The sequence below is a fragment of the Cicer arietinum genome, chromosome 6 (genome assembly GCF_000331145.2).
Source record: "Cicer arietinum cultivar CDC Frontier isolate Library 1 chromosome 6, Cicar.CDCFrontier_v2.0, whole genome shotgun sequence".
Classification (NCBI taxonomy): domain Eukaryota; kingdom Viridiplantae; phylum Streptophyta; class Magnoliopsida; order Fabales; family Fabaceae; genus Cicer; species Cicer arietinum.
In genome coordinates this window covers 27789089-27815613 of record NC_021165.2, presented here as the reverse complement: position 1 = coordinate 27815613, position 26525 = coordinate 27789089, and the positions used below count along the sequence as shown (strand labels likewise).

The 26525-nt window shown below is 25.3% G+C and overlaps 2 protein-coding genes across 2 annotated transcripts; both read left to right on the top strand.

The window, feature by feature from the left end:
* Nucleotides 1–4911: 4911 nt before the first annotated feature.
* On the top strand, nucleotides 4912–10245 carry LOC101499042 (cucumisin-like). Its single transcript, XM_004514896.3, has 12 exons — nucleotides 4912–5010; nucleotides 5122–5213; nucleotides 5571–5665; nucleotides 5760–6000; nucleotides 6160–6679; nucleotides 6771–6874; nucleotides 7190–7408; nucleotides 7489–7600; nucleotides 7688–7892; nucleotides 8489–8618; nucleotides 8993–9410; nucleotides 10225–10245. Exons 1-12 carry the CDS (start codon nucleotides 4912–4914, stop codon nucleotides 10243–10245), a joined length of 2256 nt encoding a protein of 751 aa, XP_004514953.1.
* A 1000-nt stretch (nucleotides 10246–11245) lies between these two features.
* On the top strand, nucleotides 11246–15283 carry LOC101495105 (reticulon-like protein B12). Its single transcript, XM_027330706.2, has 5 exons — nucleotides 11246–11264; nucleotides 11363–11505; nucleotides 11796–11976; nucleotides 14073–14284; nucleotides 14968–15283. The coding sequence occupies exons 2-5, from the start codon at nucleotides 11439–11441 to the stop codon at nucleotides 15135–15137; spliced, it is 630 nt and encodes a 209-aa protein (XP_027186507.1). The 5' UTR covers nucleotides 11246–11264; nucleotides 11363–11438; the 3' UTR covers nucleotides 15138–15283.
* Nucleotides 15284–26525: the final 11242 nt, after the last annotated feature.

Genomic DNA, 26525 nt, shown 5'->3' with positions numbered 1-26525 from the left:
ACTTATAAAATTATTTTACAATTATTTATAATAAATTTATAATTTATAAATTATTTTAAAATTTGATAGTAATTTATAATTTATATTATTATAAAATTATTTTATAAGTTATTTTATAATAAATTTATAAACTATTTTATAATATTATTTTATAATATTATTAGTCATTTAACAATGGTAATAATTTATATTATTAGTCATTAAATTCAATAAAAAAAACCATCTAATCACTCATAAATATCGACATAAATGTTCTTTATTTAATCTTCCTTTTATGAACAATTATATTATTTCACTTATTGTGAGTAATGATTTTATACATTAAAAATTAAATTTTCTCATTAATGTCAATCCATTTTTTAGTAACACTTTATAAAATAAAAATATATATATTCTATTTGACAGAAATACATAAATTTATTAAAAATAATCATAAAATACGAATATATGAAAAATTATTAAAAAAGTTACTTCCAATTATGAAAATATATCATCTATTATATATATATATTTAAAATAGACTCCCGATGCCACAACAACTTATTTTTTTTTTCAAACTTTTGATGAAATATATTCAATCATTTTTTTTTACAAATATCATAATAATAAAACAAATAAATTTAGACTATGCTACAATATAATTCAACATTAACATTTTTTTAAAATAAAAAATATTAAATAGTAAATCATATTTATAAATTTTTACATCTTATTTTTGGATTTGTATTTTATATTTTATTTCGTCAAATAAATACAAATACCATTATATGTTGAAAAATAAATTAACAATCAAAGTACAATGAGTCAAACAATTATCCTATATAATAAGTTATCGTACGAATTTTACAAAATATTTTAAAAATTAAATTAGATGAGTGTGATAAACATGATTTTCCCTCATTTTAATTTTCCTAATCATATTTAATTATTACAAATCAATAAAGTAATATTATAAGATAACTATATTTATAATACATAAAATATTATTTATAAAACTTATAAAATTAATTAATTAATATCTGCGCAGCGCACGAGCCATAATCTAGTAATTAATTAGTTTGAAGTCTAAAAGCCAGGATCGTATGGAATGCCACTGAAAGGCAACCAAGTTGTGACATTATAGTTGAAAATGACATGGTTGAAAATTCATTGATGTCAGAAACCATAGTGAACAGACCAAAAGGAATCTCTCTGTATAATTGGTTACTAATTTCTGCATAAAATCAAAATCAAATTAAACGCAACCTATATATGCATTATGCATTAGTCACCAACATTGTAGCATAATCACTCCATTTGAATTCCATTTTTGTTTCAAGTTTTTAATTGTTCCTCTGTTGTACTCTTTAGTCGCGATCTCTGAGACCGAGAGTTAATCACATGGTATTGTTGGAAGAAATTAAAGATGCCAATTTGTTGTGTACTTGCATATGATTATTAATTAGATTCCCACAAATTAGTAATTAGTAAAAGAAATGCAATGCCGTGATAGTGGTTGTGGATAGAAATAGTAAAAGAAAGCACAAACATATATCTTATGAAATTAGAGTCCTTTACCTCCATATAAAGTTAGAATTGTGCTTTCTAATTCATGTTATTGGCCTATACTTTTTCGTGGTTTTGGTGTTGGTGTTGGTGGTATTATCTTTGTTGTTGATGATATAATATAATGTGAAAGACACGTACGTATTTCTTTTTATTAATTACCATTTTGTTAGTGGTTATATATGACACATAAAGAAATAAGTAAGAATGATAGTGTATTTGTTTGGAACCATTTGTAATAAACAAATATAACATATTTGGTACTTGGTAAATTATTTAGGCCAAATAAGTATGAGGAGATTGTAAAAGGTTATTGCACACACATGAATATATTCATCTTCCTATTTTAACCTTCTCTTTTCTTTATGCTAGCTCACTCTTTACTTTTTTGTTGTTGGATGATATATATTATTTGGAACTATTCAAATTATAGTATATCTAAATGAAAGATTCCTTTAATCTAATTTAAGGTTGAATAGCAAATGAATAAGCAAAAAGAAAAAGAAATTAATCTCTAGCTACGCACCCAAGAAGCTATTCTTTTTTTTACTTTATCTAATTTGTGGTTGAATACACAAAAAGAAGTAGTACAATACTTTTGATTTAGTGACTCAGTAAAGTAAATCAATTACAACTATATAAGAAGGGTGAAAGAAAAAAGGAGTGAAGTGATAGTTTACACAACCATAAACAAGATAAAAATCATTCTTAATATTTTTTTTAATCATATAATATATATATATATATATATATATATATATATTTACATAAAGGAGAAAACATAGTGCATTGCATTGTGCATTTGAACAAATATATGGTGTAGGAAAAATGAAAGCAAGTGAAGTAAATTGTGAATCCTATTTAGTAATATATACAAGGTACAAATGTTGGTGGAGAATGCTACTACTATTATAGAGCCACACAAAAAAAAGTTATCATATGGCAAAGTATATGTCTATACCTGAAAAAGTATTTAAAGGAATTAATCTTGCATTAAGCAAGTGTACCAATTTCAAACTCATGCATGATGTTCAATTATATGCGTTTTACCACTCACACGTCCTTCTTTTTTTATCTATATATGAATGCTTTTTCAAATTTCTTTTTATAATTAAAAAAAATAAAATCAAAAGTAATTCAATGATTCAACATTGATAATAATGTAAAAGTGCAACATAATATTAATAGAAGTAATCAATTATGATCACAATATAACATAACGAATGTATACTACATAGCGAATTATAGAGGCAAAAGAAAACAAAAACAACTTAGCACCACCCATTGTCACATTTCAAAGTCACCATGCTATAAAAACTCTACCATGATAAAAAAAAAAAAAATTAATAAAAACTCTACCATGTTAATACTCGTTTAAGTTGAGCTTGCATTTTCGTTTGAATGGTGCCTTCTTTATTGTACTATACTTTTCTTTCACCTTCCCCTAATTATTTTTAAAACTTTAATAATTTTCTTTTTACTATTTTGTTAACTTATTTACTTTTACTTGTTACATATATGAGTATATGACATAAAATATAGATAAAGAGCTATTTGAGTGAATGAAAAAATAATATTATTATATTATTATTTATTATTGTTCAATCTTAAATTATTAGGAATGCAGTAGAAGTATTGGTGCATCGAATGCAAAAAGTCTCTTATTGCCGTTGTTGAGAAAAATGGAGCTTTAACCATTTGATTATTTCACTATTTGAAGTAAAAGCATTGCTGCAGGCACATTGTGTTCCACTCAATCACTCACTCACTAATCTATGCTTTTGCTTTTGAAATGCAACACTCACTCACCATTACATGCAAAAAGACTCATAATATTGTCATTCTCTAGAGTGCTTCAACAATCCTTATGACATAGCAACGTACATAATCAAATGAAGAAAGAAGTCTCTTATTGCCATTTCAATATCAAGGTAAATTTACACCAAAATAAAGATTTAATAATCAAATGAAGAAAAAGAGAGTTTCATATTGATAATGATAAGATTCCCCATTGTCACACTAACACTACTCACATGGATGTCACTCTAGCTTCTTCTTCTTCTTAGTTCATACTCTATAAATACATAAACTTGGCTTACACAATGTATAACATTTTCCTTTGGTTGTTCTAACTCTTTCATTAACACAACACCACCACCACTACCATTTCAACAATATATCCATAGTTCTCTCCCACCATACATAAACTTGGCTTACACAATGTATAACATTTTCCTTTGGTTGTTCTAACTCTTTCATTAACACCACAACACCACCACTTCCATTTCAACAATATATCCATAGTTCTCTCCCACCATACAAATTATCCTCTTGCTTATTTTCACTCCACTTGGACTTCACTTCACCAACACAACAACACTCAACTTGATATGTTAATAACTCTATTTCTTTTGCTTAATGATCATCATATATACTTTTTATTTCATGAAATGGTTTTTAATATGCATGTCACCAACAACACTCATTCATTTCCTAATTGGTTATTTACACATTCACATATGCACTGAATTAAATCTTATATTACATTAGTCTCTCACAAATAGGAGAGGAGGCAGGGCATTATTATTTTGAGTATACTTGCAATAACATACATACTCATATATTACATTACACATATTTTATTCATTTGTTAATTATGTGAGTTTACATTTATTTATCATAAAAAATTACCAATAAAGAAATGACAAATATATTTCGTTTTGCCTCTTACACCTAAAAGAATGCCTTTTTTTTATACATTTGTTGCATAAAAGTAAGTAGGCATATCTATTGTTACTGTAACTAACAACTATTATTATTCATTTGTTTCACTACTTACTAATATAAGAAATAAACATTGAGCTTGTTCATATACTATTGTTTCTAACAAACAAAATGCATTGGTGTCGCTTCACATGATTTTAACAAAGAAATTTGGTTAACTTGTGAATGAAAGGGATTTGTTAGAATAGTCTCCATCTATTATCTAACTCCTAATTATGTTTTTTATTTCATGTTGTTGCGTGCTCTTTATTTGTGCTTTTAATTGGTCTTTATTTGTGCTTTTATTTATCTAACTCCTAATTATACTTTTAATTGGTCTATACTTTTTGTTTATATTTGACTCATAAAGCATACAAAAAGAAATAAGTAAGAATGATACTAATCTAATTATAGTCTGTCTAAATGAAACATTTCATTAATCTAATTTATCTTCTTTTTTACTTAATCTAATTTATGGTTGAACCTGTCATAGTGTAAACTTTTAATAAGCAACAAACAGTAATAATAATTTACAATTTGGTTGATATGATTGGTATCTATATAATTAACTTTTCTTTTTTCTTTAATTGCTAGCTTGATAATATGGACCGTAGATATTATGTTGGGCATTTGCTTCTGCTTATTAGCCTCAGTTTATTTTTGGTGAATTGTTATTCATCTACTCCTGAAGATGACATAAAGGCAAATACATTTCATGGTTTCTTATCAACTTAATTTATATGGTTCATTTACTTCTGAATAAATATAGGTATTTTATTTTTAATTGATATATATTTTTTGTTGAAAATATAGACTTACATTGTCTATACTGAAAATACCTTAAATGATGAAACTTCATCGTTGCTGCACTACCAAAGTTTATTACAACAAGTTGCCGATCACAGGTTACATAATTATGTTAAATATTTAGACATTTAGTAGAAAAATAAATGAGGTTAAGTTTTATCAATCCAATTAAAAGTTGGTACAAGATATATCTATTTTATGTATCTTTAAAATATTTGATTATTCATTTTTATCAAGACAAACACTCAATATCTAAAGTGATACATTATTATTCTTGATCTCTTATAATAATGTTCTGAAATTATAAACGAGGAGAGAAAAAATGTGTGATATATCAAAAGAATATTTAGTATATGAAATTTATTAATTACATGAATTTGTTATTTTAAAAATTACTATGATTATTAATTTAAAATTTTTAAATGGCTTTCTGATGTGATAATTCACAATTTTAGCAATCAAGTACCAAAGCCTATACTGCAACACTACAAGAGGAGTTTCAGTGGCTTTGTTGCTAATCTATCCAAGGAAGAAGTCAATATAATGGCTGGTGTGTGAAATAAACTATTTTTTTTCAATTGAGAAATTACACATACTCTTCTTGAATATTCATACATGTTAACCATTGAATTTGTAATGTATAGGACTGGATGGTGTGGTGTATGTTTTCTCTAATGAAAAGAGACACCTTCTTACAACCAAATCGTTGGATTTCATCGGTTTTCCACAAAAAGTAGAGAGAAAAAACTATGAAAGCGATGTTATCATTGGTGTTATTGATTCTGGAATTTGGCCAGAATCCGCGAGTTTCAATGATAAAGGTTTCAGTCCGCCGCCTACGAAATGGAAAGGCACATGCAAAGCTTATAATTTTTCATGCAACAAGTAATATTCTGACTTCTTAGACTCATATTCACAGCAGTCACAAAAATGTCTTATAGTATAACATAATGAAAATTGATTGAAAACCCAACTTGAACTTTACTGGTAATGTTGATTGCATGAAATGGTAAAATTCTAATAGAAGCTGATATGTTATTGTAGTAAACTTATCGGAGCAAGGTATTACATATCTTTCTTTGATGAGTTAAGCGAGCAAGATTTCGATTCTCCAAGAGATTGTAATGGGCACGGAACACATACAACATCAATTGCAGCGGGAAACCCGATTAGCATGGCTAGTATGGTAGGGCTTGCAGAAGGAACAGCAAGAGGTGGAACTCCATCTGCTCGCATTGCTGTTTATAAAGTGTGTTGGGGTGTAAACTGCTATGATTCAAATGTTCTAGCCGCATTTGATGATGCAATTGCAGACGGGGTTGATATAATATCAGCCTCAATTGCATCAACATCAAATCAAACTGTCCATTTTAGAGATGCAATCTCTATTGGAGCATTCCATTCTATGCAACGTGGAGTGCTTACAGTGTTGGCAGCAGGGAACGCATGTCCACATCCTTCCACTCTGCATAATTTTTCTCCTTGGGCTATTGTGGTGGGTGCTACCACATTAGACATGAGGTTTGTCACTGATGTACAATTAGGTGACAATACAACATATGAGGTAAAATTCATCTTCTATTTAATGACATTAATATTTCTTGAATTCAATGTTAGCTAATTCGGTTTTATATATGGTTTGTTCATATTTATAGGGTGTTTCGCTGAACACGTTCGATCTTGAGGGGAAACTATACACCATTATCTACAGTGGCGATGCACCAAATACAATAGCAGGCTTCGATCGGCACACTTCCAAGTAACTAACTAGCCTTTCTATAAATAAAATTAACAAAATGATGGAAAATAATAAAGGCAGGATTTTTTAGTTCCTTTTAAATTTATAGTGTTGGACTTTTGTCTTACAACTTAAAGAAATCAATGTCCCTCTGCAAGGATTAAAAATACACAATTTTTCTGTTTTACAAATACTACAAAAATAATAGCTTGTTTATAGGGGGCCAAAGTTAAAATGTCATAAGAACAAATAACACATTTAAAAATAGACATATATTAAATAGAAAAAACTTTGAAAAATCCACAATTTATAAATGAAATTATTCTAAAATTGTAGGAATTGTTCAACCAATTCCTTGGATGATAATATGGTGAAGGGTAAAATTATTCTATGTGAAGCAATCATAGGAGTACCAGAAGCCATTAGAGTTGGGGCTATTGGTATCTTGATACAAGGCCAAACTAATGTAGATTTGGCATTCTCTCATCCGTTGCCTACATCTTATCTTCGATTGAAGGATGCCATCAAAATAAAAAAGTACATACACTCATCAAGGTAAGTGAAAAATCCATATAAACTACAATAATTTACAAAACCACAGTTTTCTAAATTTTATTATTTTAATTAATTTGCAGTTTTCCAACGGCAACCATATGGAAGTCCATAGAGGTAAAAGATACTTTGGCACCTGTGGTTGCCTCTTTCTCATCAAGGGGTCCTAACAATGCAACACCTGAAGTTCTCAAGGTTTTTTTTCTTTCTATAAATAAATTAAATACATCTCTCTATCATTTTAACATATTTGTTATTAACCTTTTTTATTTAATATTGTAGCCAGACTTAGTTGCTCCCGGTATAGATATTATAACAAGTTGGTCTCCAATTTCTGATATTATTGGTGAGAAAAGAAAATTGGAGTTCAATATAATATCAGGAACATCAATGTCGTGCCCCCATGTGTTAGGTGCAGCAGCATACATCAAATCACTCCATCCTATATGGTCACCTGCTGCTATTCGTTCAACTCTAATAACAACGAGTAATTTAAATAAACAATTAATTCATGCATAAATAAATTAATATTAGCACATGCTTAGTTTTAACTAGTATTTGAAAAGAATTCTTTTTTCCAAAGTTTAATTTATTATAAACCATTGAAAAATTTACCATTGGGGAGTTCGGATTTCACTTAATTTTATTACATTCAAAATTGGATGTTTCTTTTATCTCTTTTTCATTGTGGATATTATTAATGCATTGAATTCAGTTTACCTACAGCATAATAAATGAAAGAAAAAAACCTATTATTATACCAAAAAATGATTAAAAAAATAAAAATAAGATTTAAGATAAAATTTTAAAGATAATGTATATTATTAAAGCTTTAATTGATTGAAGATTTAATTGCTTTTATCCCTCGTTATTATTAAAATATTTATAATTACTTGCAAATAATATTTGTGCTCTAAAAAGATATATTTTTTTTAATGTATTCTCAAAATTGTCTTGCGACTATTTAAAAATTTAAAAATTGTTTGTAAGATAAAATATAGACATGTAGTGCACATATCTTATGAGTACAATTTCCTTAGTATGTTTTAAGCTAGTAAAATCAATTTTATTTCTTCCTTGTAGCTAAACAAATGAGTCCTGAAAATAACTGTGATGCAGAATTTGCTTACGGAGCCGGTCAAATTGATCCTATCAAAGCTGTGAATCCTGGTTTAATATATGAGACCAATGAAGCTGACTACATAAAATATTGGCTAAATTACATCTGTGGTCCCTTAACTTAATTTCAAGTAACGTTTTAGTCATTTATCTTTTTTTTCTTCCCGATTTAGTCCTTTATTCCTAAAAATATCAAATAAAGTATGAAAATATGAGTTTATTTGAAGATTTGCGTCACGAATTTGATGAAATTTGTATTATATTGAAGAATATAATTAATTTTATTAGTTTTGATTGAATTTTTTTTTTGAATTTTTGTATAAAAAAGGATATCATTGTTGAAATTTTAAAACATAAAATATCAAATTGTCACTTAAAATTAAAATAAAGGACCAAGTCGGGAAAAAAAAAGATAAATGACTAAAACGTTACCTGAAATTAAGTTAAAGAACCACGAATGTAATTTAGCCTAAAATATTTATGTGGACAAGGTATCAATACATCGGCTTTACAACTAATAACGAGGGACGAAAGCAATTGTTCTGACACAATATCAGCAAAGGATCTAAATTATCCTTCATTTTCTATCAAAGCCCCACACCCAAAACATCATCTAAGTGGAAGCTTTAATAGAACTGTTACAAATGTTGGATTGCCGATGTCTACGTACAGAGCAGTTGTGACAGCCCCTAAAGGACTTGTTGTTTCAGTGAAGCCCGATAATTTGTCATTTACTTCATTGGGAGAAAGGCTGACATATGTTCTAACCGTGGATGGAAAACTAAAGAGGCCTATTGAGTCAGCTTCTTTGATTTGGAATGATGGCGAATTTCAGGTGAGGAGTCCTATTATTGTTTTTGATGAGAGAGCAGAAAAAGAAAAATGTGTTCGTTTATATTGTATAAATTTCATATATATTGTAATTTTTTATTTATTATTTTATATTATTATTGAATAAATTATATACGTTTCTCAAAACGAAAACTAAAGTGTATATTTGTTTATAAAAATATGAAATATATGTTCATCTTGTTAGCAATTATATCAGCATATCTTTCGGCATATCTTTGTAAGCATACCATATTCACCATTTTAGTAAACTATTGGATGCCAATTTAATCATAAATCAAATTTATGTGAAGATAATTATATGAGTGAATTAACAAATGATCCTTTAAATTGCAAACATCACTTAAATTAATCTATAAATTTTGCAAATTAATAAGAATATCATTGAAATTGTAAAATAATAATAAAAATAATTCATATTTAAATTTTTATCGTTATAAATTAAGATATGAGATGCTAATTGAATATTTGATTTATCCACTTTGATTTCATGTCAATATCATCACAACGTAAATTAATTTTCAGATAAAATTTAAATTTTTCATGAACTAATTTGTCCATAATTAGTTTATATACAATTACTCGCAAATTTTTATTTGATATAACAAAATTTTATCAATAAATTTGTCTTAAAAAAAATCACATTAATGTAGAACTAAAGTTGATAAGTCATATATTCAATTAAAATATTACGTCAAAATATCTAACAATAAAAATATACATATAAATTATTTTAATTGATATTTTATAATTTCAAACATATATTTATTAATTCATAAAAATTCAGAATCTAATTTAACCGCAACTTACCATTTCAAACGACCAATTTATACATTTACTATGCATTATAGGTTGGCACCAGAGATTTATAAGCAAAGCCTGGCACTCCACTTTTAGGCTGGAAAAAAGAAAAACCGATAACATGTAGAACTCACTAGAAATCAACATAATTCAAGGGAGCACTGTTACAATAAAGTTTCTAAACAATAATAAGAAATATTATATATATATATATATATATATTATATATATATATATATATATATATATAAAAGCATCCATAAATTTAATCATTTTAATCCTTCAATTTATTTTGAGTTAATTTTAATTTTGTTTTTAGCAATTAAGTACATACAATTACTAACAAAAAAAATATTTAAAGAAGTATTTAGAATTTCAATATATTTATGGTGTGTTTGATTGAAAAAAAATATAGTAAAAAAAAATTAAAAAAATCAAATTTCAATATCATTCTAAATATGATTTACATTAAAAAGAGAAAAAAAATATTTTAATTAGATCCACCTTAAAAAAGGCTTCTACTCAAGATATTTTTTGTCTATACTTCTTTTTTAAAATGTCTTTCTTTTTTTCTCTTTTAAAAAGTCGCAAGTTGAGAATGCGGTCCATCTCAAAGAAATTTTTGTGTGATCATATATTGTTTGTATTTAATAAATGAATAAAAAATTAAATTAATAAAAAAATAGAATTAAAATAATAAAAAAAACTAAATTATCTCAATAAAATCAAACAAAATAATTCAATGATAAAAAATATATTAAAATTAATGTCATTGATAGATGTACAAAAGAATAGAATACCCAATATTTTAACAACACAATCTTATTTTATAATCTATTACATATAAATTAACAAATTCATTTATTTTACAATTAACTTCCTTCTATTTTATTGTCAATTTTATTTGACACATAACTATAGAATCATTTCATTTTTCATTTACCTTTTATCCATTTTTCATTCCTTCAACATTTTTTCATTATACTTTCTTTCACTTTGACTTCTCATTCAAACAAAAGCATTAAGGATTATAGTTACTTACACCATCTCACACGTTTAGGACAAAAATAGCTCTTTGCTCCTAAAAAAGGTAAGAGAATAAAACTGCTTAAAAATTATTAAATAAAATAAAATAAAATAAATAAAATAAATTACATAACACAGTCCACTGTTTTTCTTCCTTTTCAGTGAATCATTCGAAATTCAAAGTTCTCTGCTTTTTGCTTAAACAGATCCTCTTTTCTTCATCTTCTTCTCTCCTAAAATGGGTTCATCTCAAAAACTGTTCAACAGAGAAAGAACTCTTCATCAAATCCTTGGTAGTGGTCAAGGTATGCCATTTTCTTCTAGTTTTTTATTTATTAAATTTCTAAACTTTATTGATTATTTCTTTTAACCAATATATCACAATTGTTTTTCTTTTCATCTTTGAATCTAATTGGTGTTTTATTTACATTCATTTAATGCTATTTAAAGTTTAAATAGCTACATGGGTTGTGCTTGTAAGTTGTATCTATTTTATTTTATTTATTTTCAATAATGATTATGAAAAGGGGAAAGAAAAAAATGAATTTTGACTTTGAATCTGTTTTTTTGAATCAATGTGATGTTTTGAATGCAGTTGCAGACTTGATACTATGGAGAAAGAAGAATCAAACTTTGATGATATTGTTGGTGACAGTAGCTTCTTGGATTGTGTTTGAGAGATCTGGTTATACCCTTTTGTCTCTTGTTTCTAATGTTCTTCTCCTTCTTGTTGTTATTCTTTTTCTTTGGGCAAAATCAGCAGCAATTCTCAATAGGTAAATTAAATACTCACAAATTTATGTTTCTTTTCAGTATATACTTGATTTTGATCTTCTTGAGTTTCATTGTGATGTTTGAACTCTCAAGTTTTTTTTTTTAAATCGGCAAATGTTAGCATATTAGTTGTAATTTTAGTATTTCTTTTTCAGCAGGGTTTGAATCTGATTATTTAACCCTTAGCTCAAACCAGTTGAGTTTTCCTGTGTTGTTTGAACCCTTAAGTGTGTTAGATTGTCAAAGGGTTTATTGATCATTGATAATCTATATGTCTTCTAATTCATATATTTGTTTTGATTTAGAATAGTAAAATTTCAGTAGTAATTTATTTTTTGGTTTACATTGTCTATAGCCATATGCCTTTTTTTTTTGTCCTATTGAGCATAGCGGTGAAATTCACACACATAAAATACAGAGAAGTGGAGTATTGCAGGTTCAAACCTGCGTGCCAACATATCAAATGTCCCTACTTCGTTTAGAAAAAAAAGGCTATGCCAGCATAGCCATTTGTTTTAATGGTGAAAATTGGTATGATTTGGATGTTGAAGTTTGTGTAACATGTATAATGTATGCTTTAAGCTGTGTGTGCTAATGGAGTTTGTAGATTATACATTCTTAGCTGTTGAAGTTTTAAGAAATATGAAGAATAGTTTGAAAACTTAATGCACTATGCACATTCTATGCTGTATGCTCTTACATCCATTTAGTTAGAGTTCATTTTGGTTCTGAAATGTGATAGATACCTTATTTGCATCTCAATACATGTAAAGAAAATAGTCATTGAACTAATGAAATCCTGTTACAATACATTGGCTACCTATATGAATTGGCTTGATGGAAATATGCTGAGTACTCGCCTGGCTTCCTAATGATTAAGGTTCATCACATCAACCCTCCAAAGAATTTTATCACCAAATTAGACTCCTCAAAGATTAGGTCATCATAACAGTCCTCTAAAACTTTATGTTACAAAATTAGTTCCTCAAACTCCGTCACACCCAAGACTGGATATCTGAAGTGTGACCCAGTAGTGACTTGTTGAACAGATCTTTGATAGATTTTGATGCTTTCAAAATCAGCTTGTAATGTGAGGAATGTATCCTAGTTTAGTACTTTTTCCGGCCATATCACATATAATGTGATACTCTCAATAATAATCACTAAAATTTTCCTTTTGTGTCATCATCATTGTAGTCCTCCATAAGGACAAAGTAGACAAACATGTGGAAGTATTAGATTGTTTTAGAAACTTATTTGATAACAAAATCTTTGAAGAATAAATTTGGTTCAATGCTACTCTTTTGAAGGATTAATTTACTGGCAATGACAGAAGTCTTTGAAGGGTTAATGTCCAAATCTTTAGAGGACCAAGTTGAGGATTTGCTTAAAATGTGTATTATGCAAATAATTTGAGGGTCTAGTTGGTTTGTTGTGCTTCAAGATTTTGTGGGAAGTGTTGTTTCCTTATTCTTTGGATAAACAACCATTTTTGTCCATTAAAATGTAGGACGATATTACTTTGATCCCTGACTTAGCCAAAAACTCAAATTAGTCTTCGAATCATCAAAATAGTCCCTGGAAGATTCATCTTACTTTCATAAAAGTTCCTTTAACATTCGAGTTACTGTCAAAATAGTCCATAAAAATTATAATGTCAGGGACTAAGCAGACTGACGCCTTGATGATTCGAGGACTAATTTGAGTTTTTGGCTGAGTCAGAACCAAAGTGACAGCGCCCTATACTTTCAGAGACTAAAATTGGGGCTTATTTAAATTTTTCAAATTGAAAAAGATGTGCTTTTAACACTTCAAAATAGTAGCTTTCATCATTTAACTGAATATCTGAATATCTGGAATGTGAGTGATACTTGTTGCCTAATGAATTTATGATAGACTCTGATATCATATTAGAATTTAAATTTGGTCTAACTTTACCTCGAAAGCTAACTCATGGAGCGAGACTTGCTCTACACGTATAGATACTATTCAAGCCAAGCCATATCATTATTTAATGTGCGACTCTCAACAATAGTTAATGATGAACATTTATCAATAAAATTTACAAAAACATGTCATATTCTTTTTTCTTTGACAGACCTGCTCCACCTCTACCAGAGTTGCATTTGTCAGATGAAATGACAAATGAAATGGCAGCTTTTATCCAAACAAGAATCAATAATCTGTTTTCAGTTTCTCAAGATATTGCCCTTGGTAAGGACTCAAGGATGTTTCTCAAAGTAGCTGCATCCCTCTTGTTAATTTCTATAGTTGGTGGCATCACTGATTTTCTTACCCTGGCATACACAAGTAAGTTTTTTAGCATTATTTGATCACTTAGTTTGTTTGGTTCTGCAATAACAAAATTTGATTTTGAATGATTTGATTTTGTAAAATTGATTTTCACTTAAAGTAAGGTGAATATAAAATGATTAATGTTTAGATACGTTCATGTGAAAGCGTGTTGAACAATAAATTTGAGTGTAAAAATCCGTTATGAGGCAAAAGCTACAAATTTTACCTTCAAATTAGAATCAATTCTAATTAGAAACACCTAAACATACCAAAATCAATTTTAGATCTCCATAATTACTTTTGGCTCTTCTAGAAGTGAATAATCCAAACATGCACTTATGTATGTTTAATTTAACTATTGGATGAGGTTTAATTGATTTTGACATGTATGGATATGTGTTTGAGTAGAATTGAGTTTGTGTCCATATTAGATTCTAACGTAGTCTAGAATTTGAAGCTTTTGCTTCTAAAATTAATGTTTAGCATCAATTTTTTTGTTTAACTCAATTTCACATGAATGTATGCAAACACTAATCACTTTATTTGTACTCACATGAATGAATCAATTTAATAAAATAAATTCATTCAAAATCAGCTTTTGTCACTCCAAAACCAATTAGTATCACTTCTTGAAAATTGCAGTAGCAATTTTTTTTTTTAAAAAAATAATTTGTTTTTGTGGTTTAACTATGTGGCAGGTTTGTTTATTGTTCTTACTTTACCTGCACTCTATGAAAGATATGAAGATTACATTGATACATTTATTTTGAAGTGCTACAACAAATTATGCCAATTGTATAGGAAAATAAATGAGGAATATGTCAGCAAAATCCAATATTGGATTTTGGAGAAGAAAAAGCTGAGCTGAGTTTGTATATTTTTTCACATTCATTTTGGTAAATTTATGTTATTACTCTTGAAATATTTCTTATAGGAGGATCATTGGTGAGTTTGTGGTTTTGTGAGTATAGTTGTGATCTTCTCCTATATAAAATGTAGTTTATTCCTTTTGCATTTTCCAACTACAATGATTGACCTCTTTTTGGTATATAATATGGATATATCAGGTTAGAGTTGGTTTGTTACAAATTATTTTTAAAAATAATCACTTTTTTAAATTTTCATTAGTTTATTACAAATGAAAATTGTTTTGAGAATAATCTATAAATTTAAAAAAAATCCTTTTTTAGAAACTTCATCCTATTGTTATCTATTTCATCTGAAAATAATCTAAAAACTACTTCATATTTTTTTTAATAGTATTTCATAAAAATTAATTTTTATAGAGTACTAGTTAAGAGCCTACTTAATTAATTTGTAAAAATACTATTTCTGTTTTCACTAACAAATATTACAAGGTTCAAACCATTAAGAGGGATTTAGGGACACATAATTTATCTTTGAGCCAAGTTTATGATATGGACAAAAAAATTCCTTGTTGTTTTGTTATCCTAATACTAATAAAATGTGTTAATGTCATAAAATTCAAGGTTGATAGTTGATTTTGTATGTTCCTGATTTAATTATAAGCAAAAATTACGTGCATATTTTGGATTTAAATAAAAACTCGATACTAATTCATCCATTACGCAGTAGAAATTAATATATTAATAAAAATAAAATAATAATAATAATATGTAATTTAAAAATAATGTTATTTTTATTTTAAAGTACAATATACTCAAATATTTATGTATGTAAAGTTAAATATATTTTTGAATAATTATATAAAAGTTAAGTTTGCTTATGTACAAAGACAAATGTAAAACATTATTGACTAATACAATTTATGAAAAATATATTGAAATATCATACTATTAATAAGATTTTGCAACTTTAGAGATACAATTCTTGTATTTAATAATTTTTAAATGTGAAATTGGTTTATTCAAATTTTTTGATTTCATTGAAGTGTTCCTTCCAATAATATATTTGTTAAATAGTTATATATTTCTTTATTGTTAAAGTTGTATATTTAACTATAATATATTTTTAATTTTATATGATTTATATTAGTTTTGAAACATAAGATTTTATAAATTTACGTACTTTTTTATATTTTTAATTTTTTTTATGTTCATCGTAAATGATATTGTGTGCCTTGCGTCTATTATAACACTAGAATATGGCTCATGTAACACATGATATATAGATTTTAACATATTAGTATTATTGTGAATACGGTTTTAAAATTTCAAAAATAAATGTAACTTATTGATTTTGTTTGTAGAGTATTTTTTTTCAAATGAGTTATTTGAGTAATTATTATCTATTATCAACATACATTTGAGAATATGTAGAACGTTTTGGAGAACTTAATTGCAACTAATTCATATATTAAATTTTACTCATTGAATTATTATGTTAAAATTTTAGTTATATTTTAATGAATGAATAAAATTTAAAACTATTAAAAATATATTTAAAAGTTTGATCAACTGATTTATAATTTAATCTCTTATATCTATGTAAAAATTATCTACGCAGTAATAAGTACAAATTTAATGGTATATTAACCATTTATCATTAATAATCTATATGATGGACCAAATAATCTTTTAAAATCAATATGTTAATCAATAATGTGCTAAAATTTACATCTTTCCAATTACTATATTATTTTAAAGAAATACTAATTTAATTGTTAAACATCCATCACTCTCTTAAATGTGTGGTTAGGATGCATAAAACCAAAAATAATAATTTTTTTCAAATAAACTCATAGTGAAGATCATTCTACAAACAAAACCTATAAATATTAATATATGTAATTATCTAACCATATTCTTTTTTACTTGTGTTGTCGGATAGTTATAATTTTAAGATGATTGAACAAGAAATTGATCTAAGTTGGCACGTTCATATGAGGACACAAAATAGAAAATACAAAGTGAAAAATATAATTAAAAATGGCAAGACAAATTGAGTATTGTTTTAATCATAGTAAAAATAGTTGCAACTAACATTTTAATTTAACTCTAGTTGTTCTCTCAATAGAAAAATATTAATAGAAAAAGTGGAAGAACAAATCTAAATTTATATTCAAAATATAGTTTGAAAAATATGTATATGATTTTGTCATTTGGTATTCATTTCATTCTAACCTTGTCAAAGAAATGACAAATCTAAATTTCAATGTCTTGAGTATGATACTTCTGTACAACCTGATTTAAAGATTTTCACAAATAACTTGTGTATGTACGGTTGAATAGAAGTAAAACAGATGTAGAAATTCAAATATCTAGTAAAAAAACAAACAAATAATTTTTAAACCTAAATATTAAACATTATTCTTTTATCTATTAAATGACATATAGTTCTAAATCTCCCTAAAACACAATAATAAAATTACTATAAAGCTGAATATGGACAATCTTCTTTGTTTGTTGGGGAGCCACCATGCTTTCATGTCGTAGATCAGATCAAATATGTCAACAAAAAAACAATAATCTAACTAACAACAATCAAGATTTTGAGAAAAGTGAGCACATAAGTAAAATATGTTATAAAATACCACTTACTCAAAAACTATATGTGCAAAAGAAGAATTTTCTAACTTTATCTACTTCTTTAAAAATAACTGGGCTGCAAAAATGTTTCCTTTTGAGTTGATAAAGTGGAGTTGTGAAAACTCATACGTATCCCAAAGCTTTTCTCGTGGCAGTGCCAGTTTTGCTATTCGAAGGGTAATTGTATAAGGTGTGTGAAAATTGTTACAAGAAAACAAAATGTATTGACCATTTAAACAATTACAAATTCAGAATTGGAGGAGTCACAATAGTACAATGCCATAATAAGAATTATTAAACAAAATATAATGACAAAGTAAATATTGAAGTTTCAAGTTTGATTTTAATAAAGCACTAATTGTAGAGAGATTGACCGTCCACTAAGAGAGATTGTTTGAAGGAGTAAAATAACATAGATTGTCAAAAAGACACTTATATAGCAAAATTAGTGAGATGACAACATCCTAGTTTATGGGGCTATTTTAATAAAATTGTATTTTAAAAATGGAGTATAAATACGTTAAAAGATAACTATAAAATATTTTATAGATCTCATTAAAAATGAATTATTTTTTCATTAAAGTATGATTTTTTTTTCCACCATGATGATACTATGCAATATTCAATCGGAGGAAATTAAACAATTGTAAAAACAAAAAATGTGGGATATATAGACACTAACTACTTATTATTCTTCATTCAAAGAAACTTAAAGAGGCGTGTGCTACCCTTAGAGGATATGTGCTACACTATTTGACTCCATATATCTAAAGATATGTGAAAAAGATAGTATAATTGTGATCATATAATATTCCATAATTTATCATGCATATATCTGAAAAATATATTGAATGATACATAACATACTCCGTAATGAAGTCTAAGCACAATTTGATAAAAAATATTGATATATTTACACCAAATGTCTACACACACCAGTTGACCTTAAAGATATCAAAATATATTATAATTATAAATAGAATTAAAACTCAAAAAATATAAACTAAAAATATATAAAAATTCTCATATGTTTTGCTTATCTAAAAACACGTAAAATGAACATACAAAGAAACGCAAATTAGATGCGCGCAATTACAAAATTATCGACAACCAATCTAACACATATTATAATAGAAAAGGTGTATAGAGATCAAAGTATATGTACCATTGTCTATCAATTTTCAAATAAACATAAACAATATATGATACATAATAATTTTTATAAATTATTATCATTTATATATTTCTTGAGATACTTTAAAAGCACCAATATATTTATTGGAGTTAAAACATATAAATTTTAAATTTTAAAAAAAATTCAAAAATGTAATTAGAAGGGTCAAAATTTAAGGTCATGTTTACTTTATAAAAATATTTTATTTTTATTTTTATTTTTTAAAATGTATATTCTTTTTAGATTAAATTACTCTTTTAAAATGTATATTTCTGGTTTTATTTTAGTCTCATATTATTTTCTGTTCATTTTAATTCCTTTAAATATACTCCTGTTAGTTAAGTTAATTATTTATGTTAATTTCTACACACAAAAAAAAGTTAAGTTTTGTTATTATTTTTTTTTTTTATCTTACTCTCCTTCAAATTTATAAATTTATAATTTTCTTCAATTTAAAATCTAAAAAAATTGTTAAATCTATGATCTTTTAATGTATAACTTACGAATCAAAATCTTCAACATTTCAATCATAAAAATGAAAAAATTTCAAATATGTTTTTATGGGAATTTATAAGTTTGGGGATTTTTCATGTATTACAATTACAACAAGTGATCATAAATTTTAAGGGTTGGGATTTATGGGTTTGGAGAATATTAATCTATAACTATAACAATAAGGGATCATAAATTTAAGGGTTGTGTTGGTTGGGTTTTCCCTTTTCTTTCTTGATTTTGCCTCTGGCCATTCAAGGTGTAAAGTTATACTATACTCCTCCGTGTCATAAATTTTATGAATTTTTAGATTGAAATTTTGTTGGCTTTATATAAAGATGAAAACAAAATTTAACTTTTTTTTTCTTCATAAATTAATATGGAAATGACCGACTTGACAAACGAAAATATAGTTAAAAGATCAAAGTAAAGCGAAAAATAATTATTGAATTAAAATAAAATTAGAAAATTAGTTAAGGAACTAAAAGAGTAATTTAGATTTCATTTTACATTGATGATACATTCTTAAAATTAACTATTGTCATGGACAGAAGATGAAATATGAAATGCTAGTTAATTAAGATGTATTTTTTGAAATAGTAAAAACACATTTTTGATATTTTTATTGTGTTTTTTATTAAAAAAGTTATAGTTATTCATTCAAATTGGTAGAAATTAAATTGATTTAGAACAATACAATTAAAAGTTGTTAAAATAAAAAAGATTAGATCTGTTAATAAACTCACAATACTCAAGTTAATAGTATAAAATGTTTTTTAAAAGTGTCGTGTCAAAATTGGAAGTAGGAGTATAGTTGTACTTTTTCCTCCACACTACAATGTGGCTTTTGGTCTAATGGAAGTATCCAAATGTTAATGTCAATCATACAAGTATGCCAATGTTGGCCAGTTTCCCATTTCTCTTGTAGTTGAACATTTCAACAAAAATGATATTGGCGTTCAATTTCTCAATACATGAATGTCGAAAAAGTACTTATTAGAGTTTGTATGTTTCAGATTAAAATTAGTGATAATTTGATATTAGCGTTGAGATCGACATTTGTGTTGTCTGCCAACCTTTTTATTGTGTTAACAAAATTATGAAAAATAGTAATGAAGATTGTTCTCGTATATATATGTGATATTATTTGAAACAAAATAGTATGATTGAAGGTTTTACTTGGAGGTTCTTGAACAACCTTATACCTACTAAAGATAATTTGTTGAAGAGATATATTTTAGATAGAACTTGTACTTTATGTGTTGGTGGATGTGATTTGGAATAAAATTCTCTAACATTTGTTTTGTGAGTGTCCTATGTTTGGTTCTATTTTAGGAGTTATCTTAAGTGTCTAGATATCCGAGCCACTCTAATGATGCCTCAGGTCATGCTCAAGAATTTTATGGATTAGGCGTGATTTGTAGGAAATGTGTTAATTTATAAAATCTCATGTAGCTAACAACCTAACGAATATTTGAGTTATTTGAAAAATAAAGAATCAAACCACTTTTCGGTAAAAAGGGGTTTAAATGTTATCAAGTAGCCTTTTCGGAAAAAGATTTTACACATGATTTTAATTGATGGTGGTTACATTTACTTTGTTTGTCTTGTCAAGTAGGGCCAATTTGTGTTAGAAGTGTTTGAGTGTTGGATCAAAGGTAGTGTTGTGTGTTTGGCCTTTTAAGGTTGTGGGTATATTTATCAACTTTTGTATTTTGTTTGTTCATGGGGTACGTCTTGTGCTCAAACTTATTCTATATAATATATATCATTTGATTGTTTAAAAAAAAATTTATAAAGTTTTGTTAATATTTGTTAGGCTAAATTACACACGTGGTCCCTTAACTTAATTTCAGGTAACGTTTTAGTTCTTTATCTTTTTTTTCCCGATTTGGTCCTTTATTTTAATTTTAAGTGACAATTTGATATTTTATGTTTTAAAATTTCAACAATATTATCCTTTTTTTATACAAAAATTCAAAAAAAAATTCAAACAAAACTCATAAAATTAATTATATTCTTCAATATAATACAAATTTAATCAAATTCGTAACGCAAATCTTCAAATAAACTTATATTTTCATACTTTATTTGATATTGTTAGGAATAAAGGACTAAATCGAGAAGAAAATAAAGATAAAAGACTAAAACGTTAACTGAAATTAAGTTAAAGGACCACATGTGATATTTAGCCTATTTGTTAATTAATGTAGTAGACATTCTTGTGCAATTACTTTTTTAGTAATTGAATTGTAAATTGATTTTTTATTTAAATAATCTTAATATTATTGAAATAAATTATATCAAATTCTACTGCGACATATGAAAAAGAGAATTTTGTTTGAAATAAGACAATATAAATATAAGTTCAAGAGCATTTAAATTAGAATCTCTAACTTATAATTAACAATAGAGGGAGTATAAGAATTATAATTAGAAACAGAGAGAATAAGTTAATACAAATCTTTCTTAAATTTTGAATCTACACTATAAATAAAGAGTACTCCAAATTAATTACGAATTTTAGTCGGACATTTTTTTCCAAATTTTCCCACGAATCGAAATAGTACATATGAGGAGTTTGTTTAAGATTAAAATTTAAGAGTGATTATTTGATATATTAATATACAAATCATTTTTAGAAGCTGTTAAGGAAAATAAAAGTTGGTTTGTCTTTTCTTATAATAGGGAAAACCATTTTCTTAATCTTCTATCTCATCTATTACACTGTTTTTTGTTTGTTTGTTTTTATTTATTTATTTATTTAATTTTTATCTCATCTATTACACTGTTTTTTTGACAAAATCATTTTTTCTTGTACATAGTTTATTTTATACAATTATCATTTTAACAACAAAAACTATTTTTAATATTCAAAGTTATTTTCTTCAACAAGTTGAAGGTTATTATAAAAAATTTAAAACCACAATTAAAGTTATTAAAAATGATTTCTCACTTAACTAAAAAAATAAATTTATAAGGCTCAAATTAAATTCAAAAGAAGTTGTTCTCATACGATAAAAAGTCGTATATTGTTGTTTCTATACATTGAAGTTATAAACACACATTTCTTTACCTACTAAACCGCATTTTTAAATGACAAAATTGTGATGGCTCACATAAGATCCAAAATAGACAAACCTTGAAAATACAAAATCGTGGACTTGAAATCGGAACAAGAAGAGATATTAGGTTTATGATCACAATATTAGGTTTAAGGTAACGTAGATTTAAGGTCACAATATTAGGTTTATGCAAAACTTAAATGCAAAATTTAAAGTGAACAATATCTTATAAATGTAATGATGCAGACCTGAGGTTGGATCAGACGTATTAAGTAGAGATATAAACTAATAAATCATATAACCTCGAATATTATTATTTCGATACACTAAAAAAATTTACATTATTTAAAAATTAAAACTAAATTTTTTAATTTATAAACACATTTTTTTCATTTAACCAATAAGTCTTTTCAAATAATATAATCGAGAGGGTTTACACTAACCCAAAAACGTACGATTTCTTAAAAAATTGTTGTAGCTTTCAAATGAAGCTACGGATTATGAACAAAAGGAAATGAATCTAACTTTTCGGTCTTTGGGAAGGGTATAACACTATAACAATAACAGTGCCGTAACACTACGTCAAAACATTTCCTATTAATATTTATTATTTGTTGTCATTATCTTCCACTCAATTATTTACACAACACAATTTTAATCAATAAATTAGAATAGAAAGAATAAAAATTATAACAGAATTCTTCAAAAGAAAATATCACAGAAAAAACAATTACATTCAGCACGTCGTCTGTGTTTTTGGACTTATGAATAGAGATGGAAATGAGTCAGATCGATTGACAGGGTCTGATGTCTGGCCCAAATCTAAACCAGATTTTTTCTTAAATAGATAATGTGAAGATTTCTAAAAAAGTAGGTCTACAAGTCATATAATAAGTCTTTTAAATCTATTAGACCGACTTATTTAAATAAATATAAGTAATATTCTTTTACTACATTAAATATTATATTAATTTTCATCTTTTTGTTATCTATTCAACTTTTAGTAATTTACGAATATTAACCTCATTTAGTTTCTGACATATTTAAATGTATTATTATAAAATAAAATTTAAGTATAATGTATATAAAGTCATATTCTTCAACATGTGATGTTAAATATTAAAATAAAACTTAATTTCATTAGTATATTAACTTGTTAATCTATTTAAAGATATGGCTAATTCCTTATTCAAAAATATTAAAATGAAATAGACTTTTAAGTAGGCTAACATGCTATATTAAACTTCTATCAAAGTCAGACTCAAACCTAAAAAGTAAGCCTATGACAAACTATAGGCCATACTTAGCCTTGAATTTTTTGACATACTAAACTTTGACCTAACAAAGCCTAGCTCGGTCCAGCCTATTTCCACTTCTACTTGTCAGTTGTTGATCCTTGATTAGCATTGAAATATATTTTTTGAAAGAAAATAAAATTATTTTTTCATATTTTTTATTTTAGTACTTTACTAATATAAAAACTATGTTAGTTCAAATCTTTTTTAGCTAATATATATATATATATATATATATATATATATATATATATATATATATATATATATATAACAAATCATTAAAATAATATTTTTAATAATTGATCTAAATTGTTTCTTAATTAATTATTTATTTAATTGGATCAACTAATTTACTCTTCCACCACCTAATCATTGACCTATATTATGTTGGAAAAAAAAAAGTAGCATATTTTAATCAAGTTTTAATCCCTTCAAGTTGATAGAGCCGCTTTTGAATGAGATACATACAAATTCATGATGATTTTTCATTTATATTCCATTTTTATTTAAATCTTTTTATTATATTGATATTGAAATTTATATATTAAAATATTTTATTTTTTATTTATATCTTATATCTTATTTTTATTTATATTTTATTTTTATTTAAAATACTCCATTATATCATTCGTTGAAGTTTATATATTAAAATATCTTACTTTTTTTTACTTTCAAAAAGTCGCAAATCGGAGATACAAACGATTTTGTTCCCTCTAATAGGAGGTTGTATAATGCAGATGTGACCATCTATTGTCATTTATTTATTTTATTTCTAACAATGATTAATTATTAAATTAAAAATAAAATATAATAAAATAATTAAAAATTCTAAATTATATTAATAAAATCAAATAAAATAGATTTAATGCATAAAAAATACAAGTTAATAGGTTGAGCATGTGTACTAAAATAAACAACATTTTATATTATTTTAACAACTCCTCTTATTTTGCAGATAAATTAACAACTTCATTTCATCTATTTTGTTAACAACTCTTCTGATTTTCCTTCTATTTTATCACAATTATTTCTTCTTACATTCAAAGTTATATCAAAAATAATTATGATAAAATAGGAAAAATTGTTAACAAAATTGACAGGAAGAAATAATTAGTTTGTTGTTTGTGTTGACATATTAACTTTGATGTATTTTTTTGAGCGTATTTTATTTTATTTTATTAATATAAAATTATTATTTTTAATTATTGTTTTTTAATTATTTTTTAATTTTTACTCAGGTGGTCACATCTCTGCATAAAATAAAATATTTAGATATATAAATTTCAATATAAGGTATAATAGAGAGTTTTAAATGAAAAGAGATATAAATAAATAAATAAAAAATCTATTTTTAGTGTCTGATTATTTTTGATGATGTGACACTCTAATTAATGACTAATTTTATTTCTATATTAAATTTTTTAAATTTTACAATATTTAAATTAAATATTTAAAATTTATTTATCTTATTTAACTTTTTAATAATTTAATATTTTAATGTGTTTATATAAAATAATTAAAATGATTTTTTTAATATTTAAATTTATTACATTTTTAATATTATTTAATATTTATTTTGTTTATTCATTAATTTTTAAAAATAAATTTATTTTATTTATAAATTAAAATTATATTTAAAATATTTTAAGAAATTATTTAAAATATTTATTTCATTCAATAATAATTTAAAATTTAAAAATATCTATATAAAAAAATTTAAAAGAATTTTTTTTCTCTCTTATAAGACCATGTGTTGGCTTAATTTGTTTTTATTTTAACAAATGAAGAAATGTTAAATTAACAAATAAAAAATAAACTAAATTAAATTTATAAACTCAAACAAAATAAACTCAACAAAAAAGTTAAACGGTTGGCCAAACATATCAAAGAAAAGAACATATTATAATATTTTAACAACTCCTCCGTATTGAAGAAAATAACATATTATAATATTTTAACAATTCCTCCGTATTGTAGCCAAATAAATTAGGAACTGCATTGTTTGTTAACAACCCCTTTCTATTTTTTCTTATGTCTTGCCGCCTATTAAATAAAACTTTAATGGACATGATTAATGAAAATTTGATGTATTTTTTTTTTATGTAATGTGTTTCTTTATCTAAAGAAAAATAGGAGAAAGTTATTAACCGAATAAAATTGCTGATTTATTTGCAATTAGACTGATGTATTTTTTTTTATTTAATATATTTTATTTGATTTTATTAATTTAATTTAATTATTTATTATTTTATTTATTAACAAAACTAAGCCAACACATGTGATCGAATCTTGAGGATGCTATCTCCGATATGAAGGAAAAATAAAAACTCTATTTATCTTCTTGAATAAGCATTGAATATTCTACAACATGAAAAATATGAAATTATATTTAATTTAATTTCATATTACATAAGTTATTTATCCCTTTAAAAAATTAAAATTTTATTTTTAATTTTTATAAAATTTTATATTTTTCATTTTTATTTATCATTGATGCAAAAAATATGAGACAAATATTAAAATAATGCGATATAGATATTTATAATTGATGCTTAAAAAACATAGAATTGATATTTATCAGTGATAAATATAAAAACTTACGGGAGATTGATTTGTCATTGATATATAAAATAACACAAGACAAATACTTATCATTAATGAATATTTATAAATCATGCATAAAAAATAATAAATAAATATTTGCAAGTGATATATATA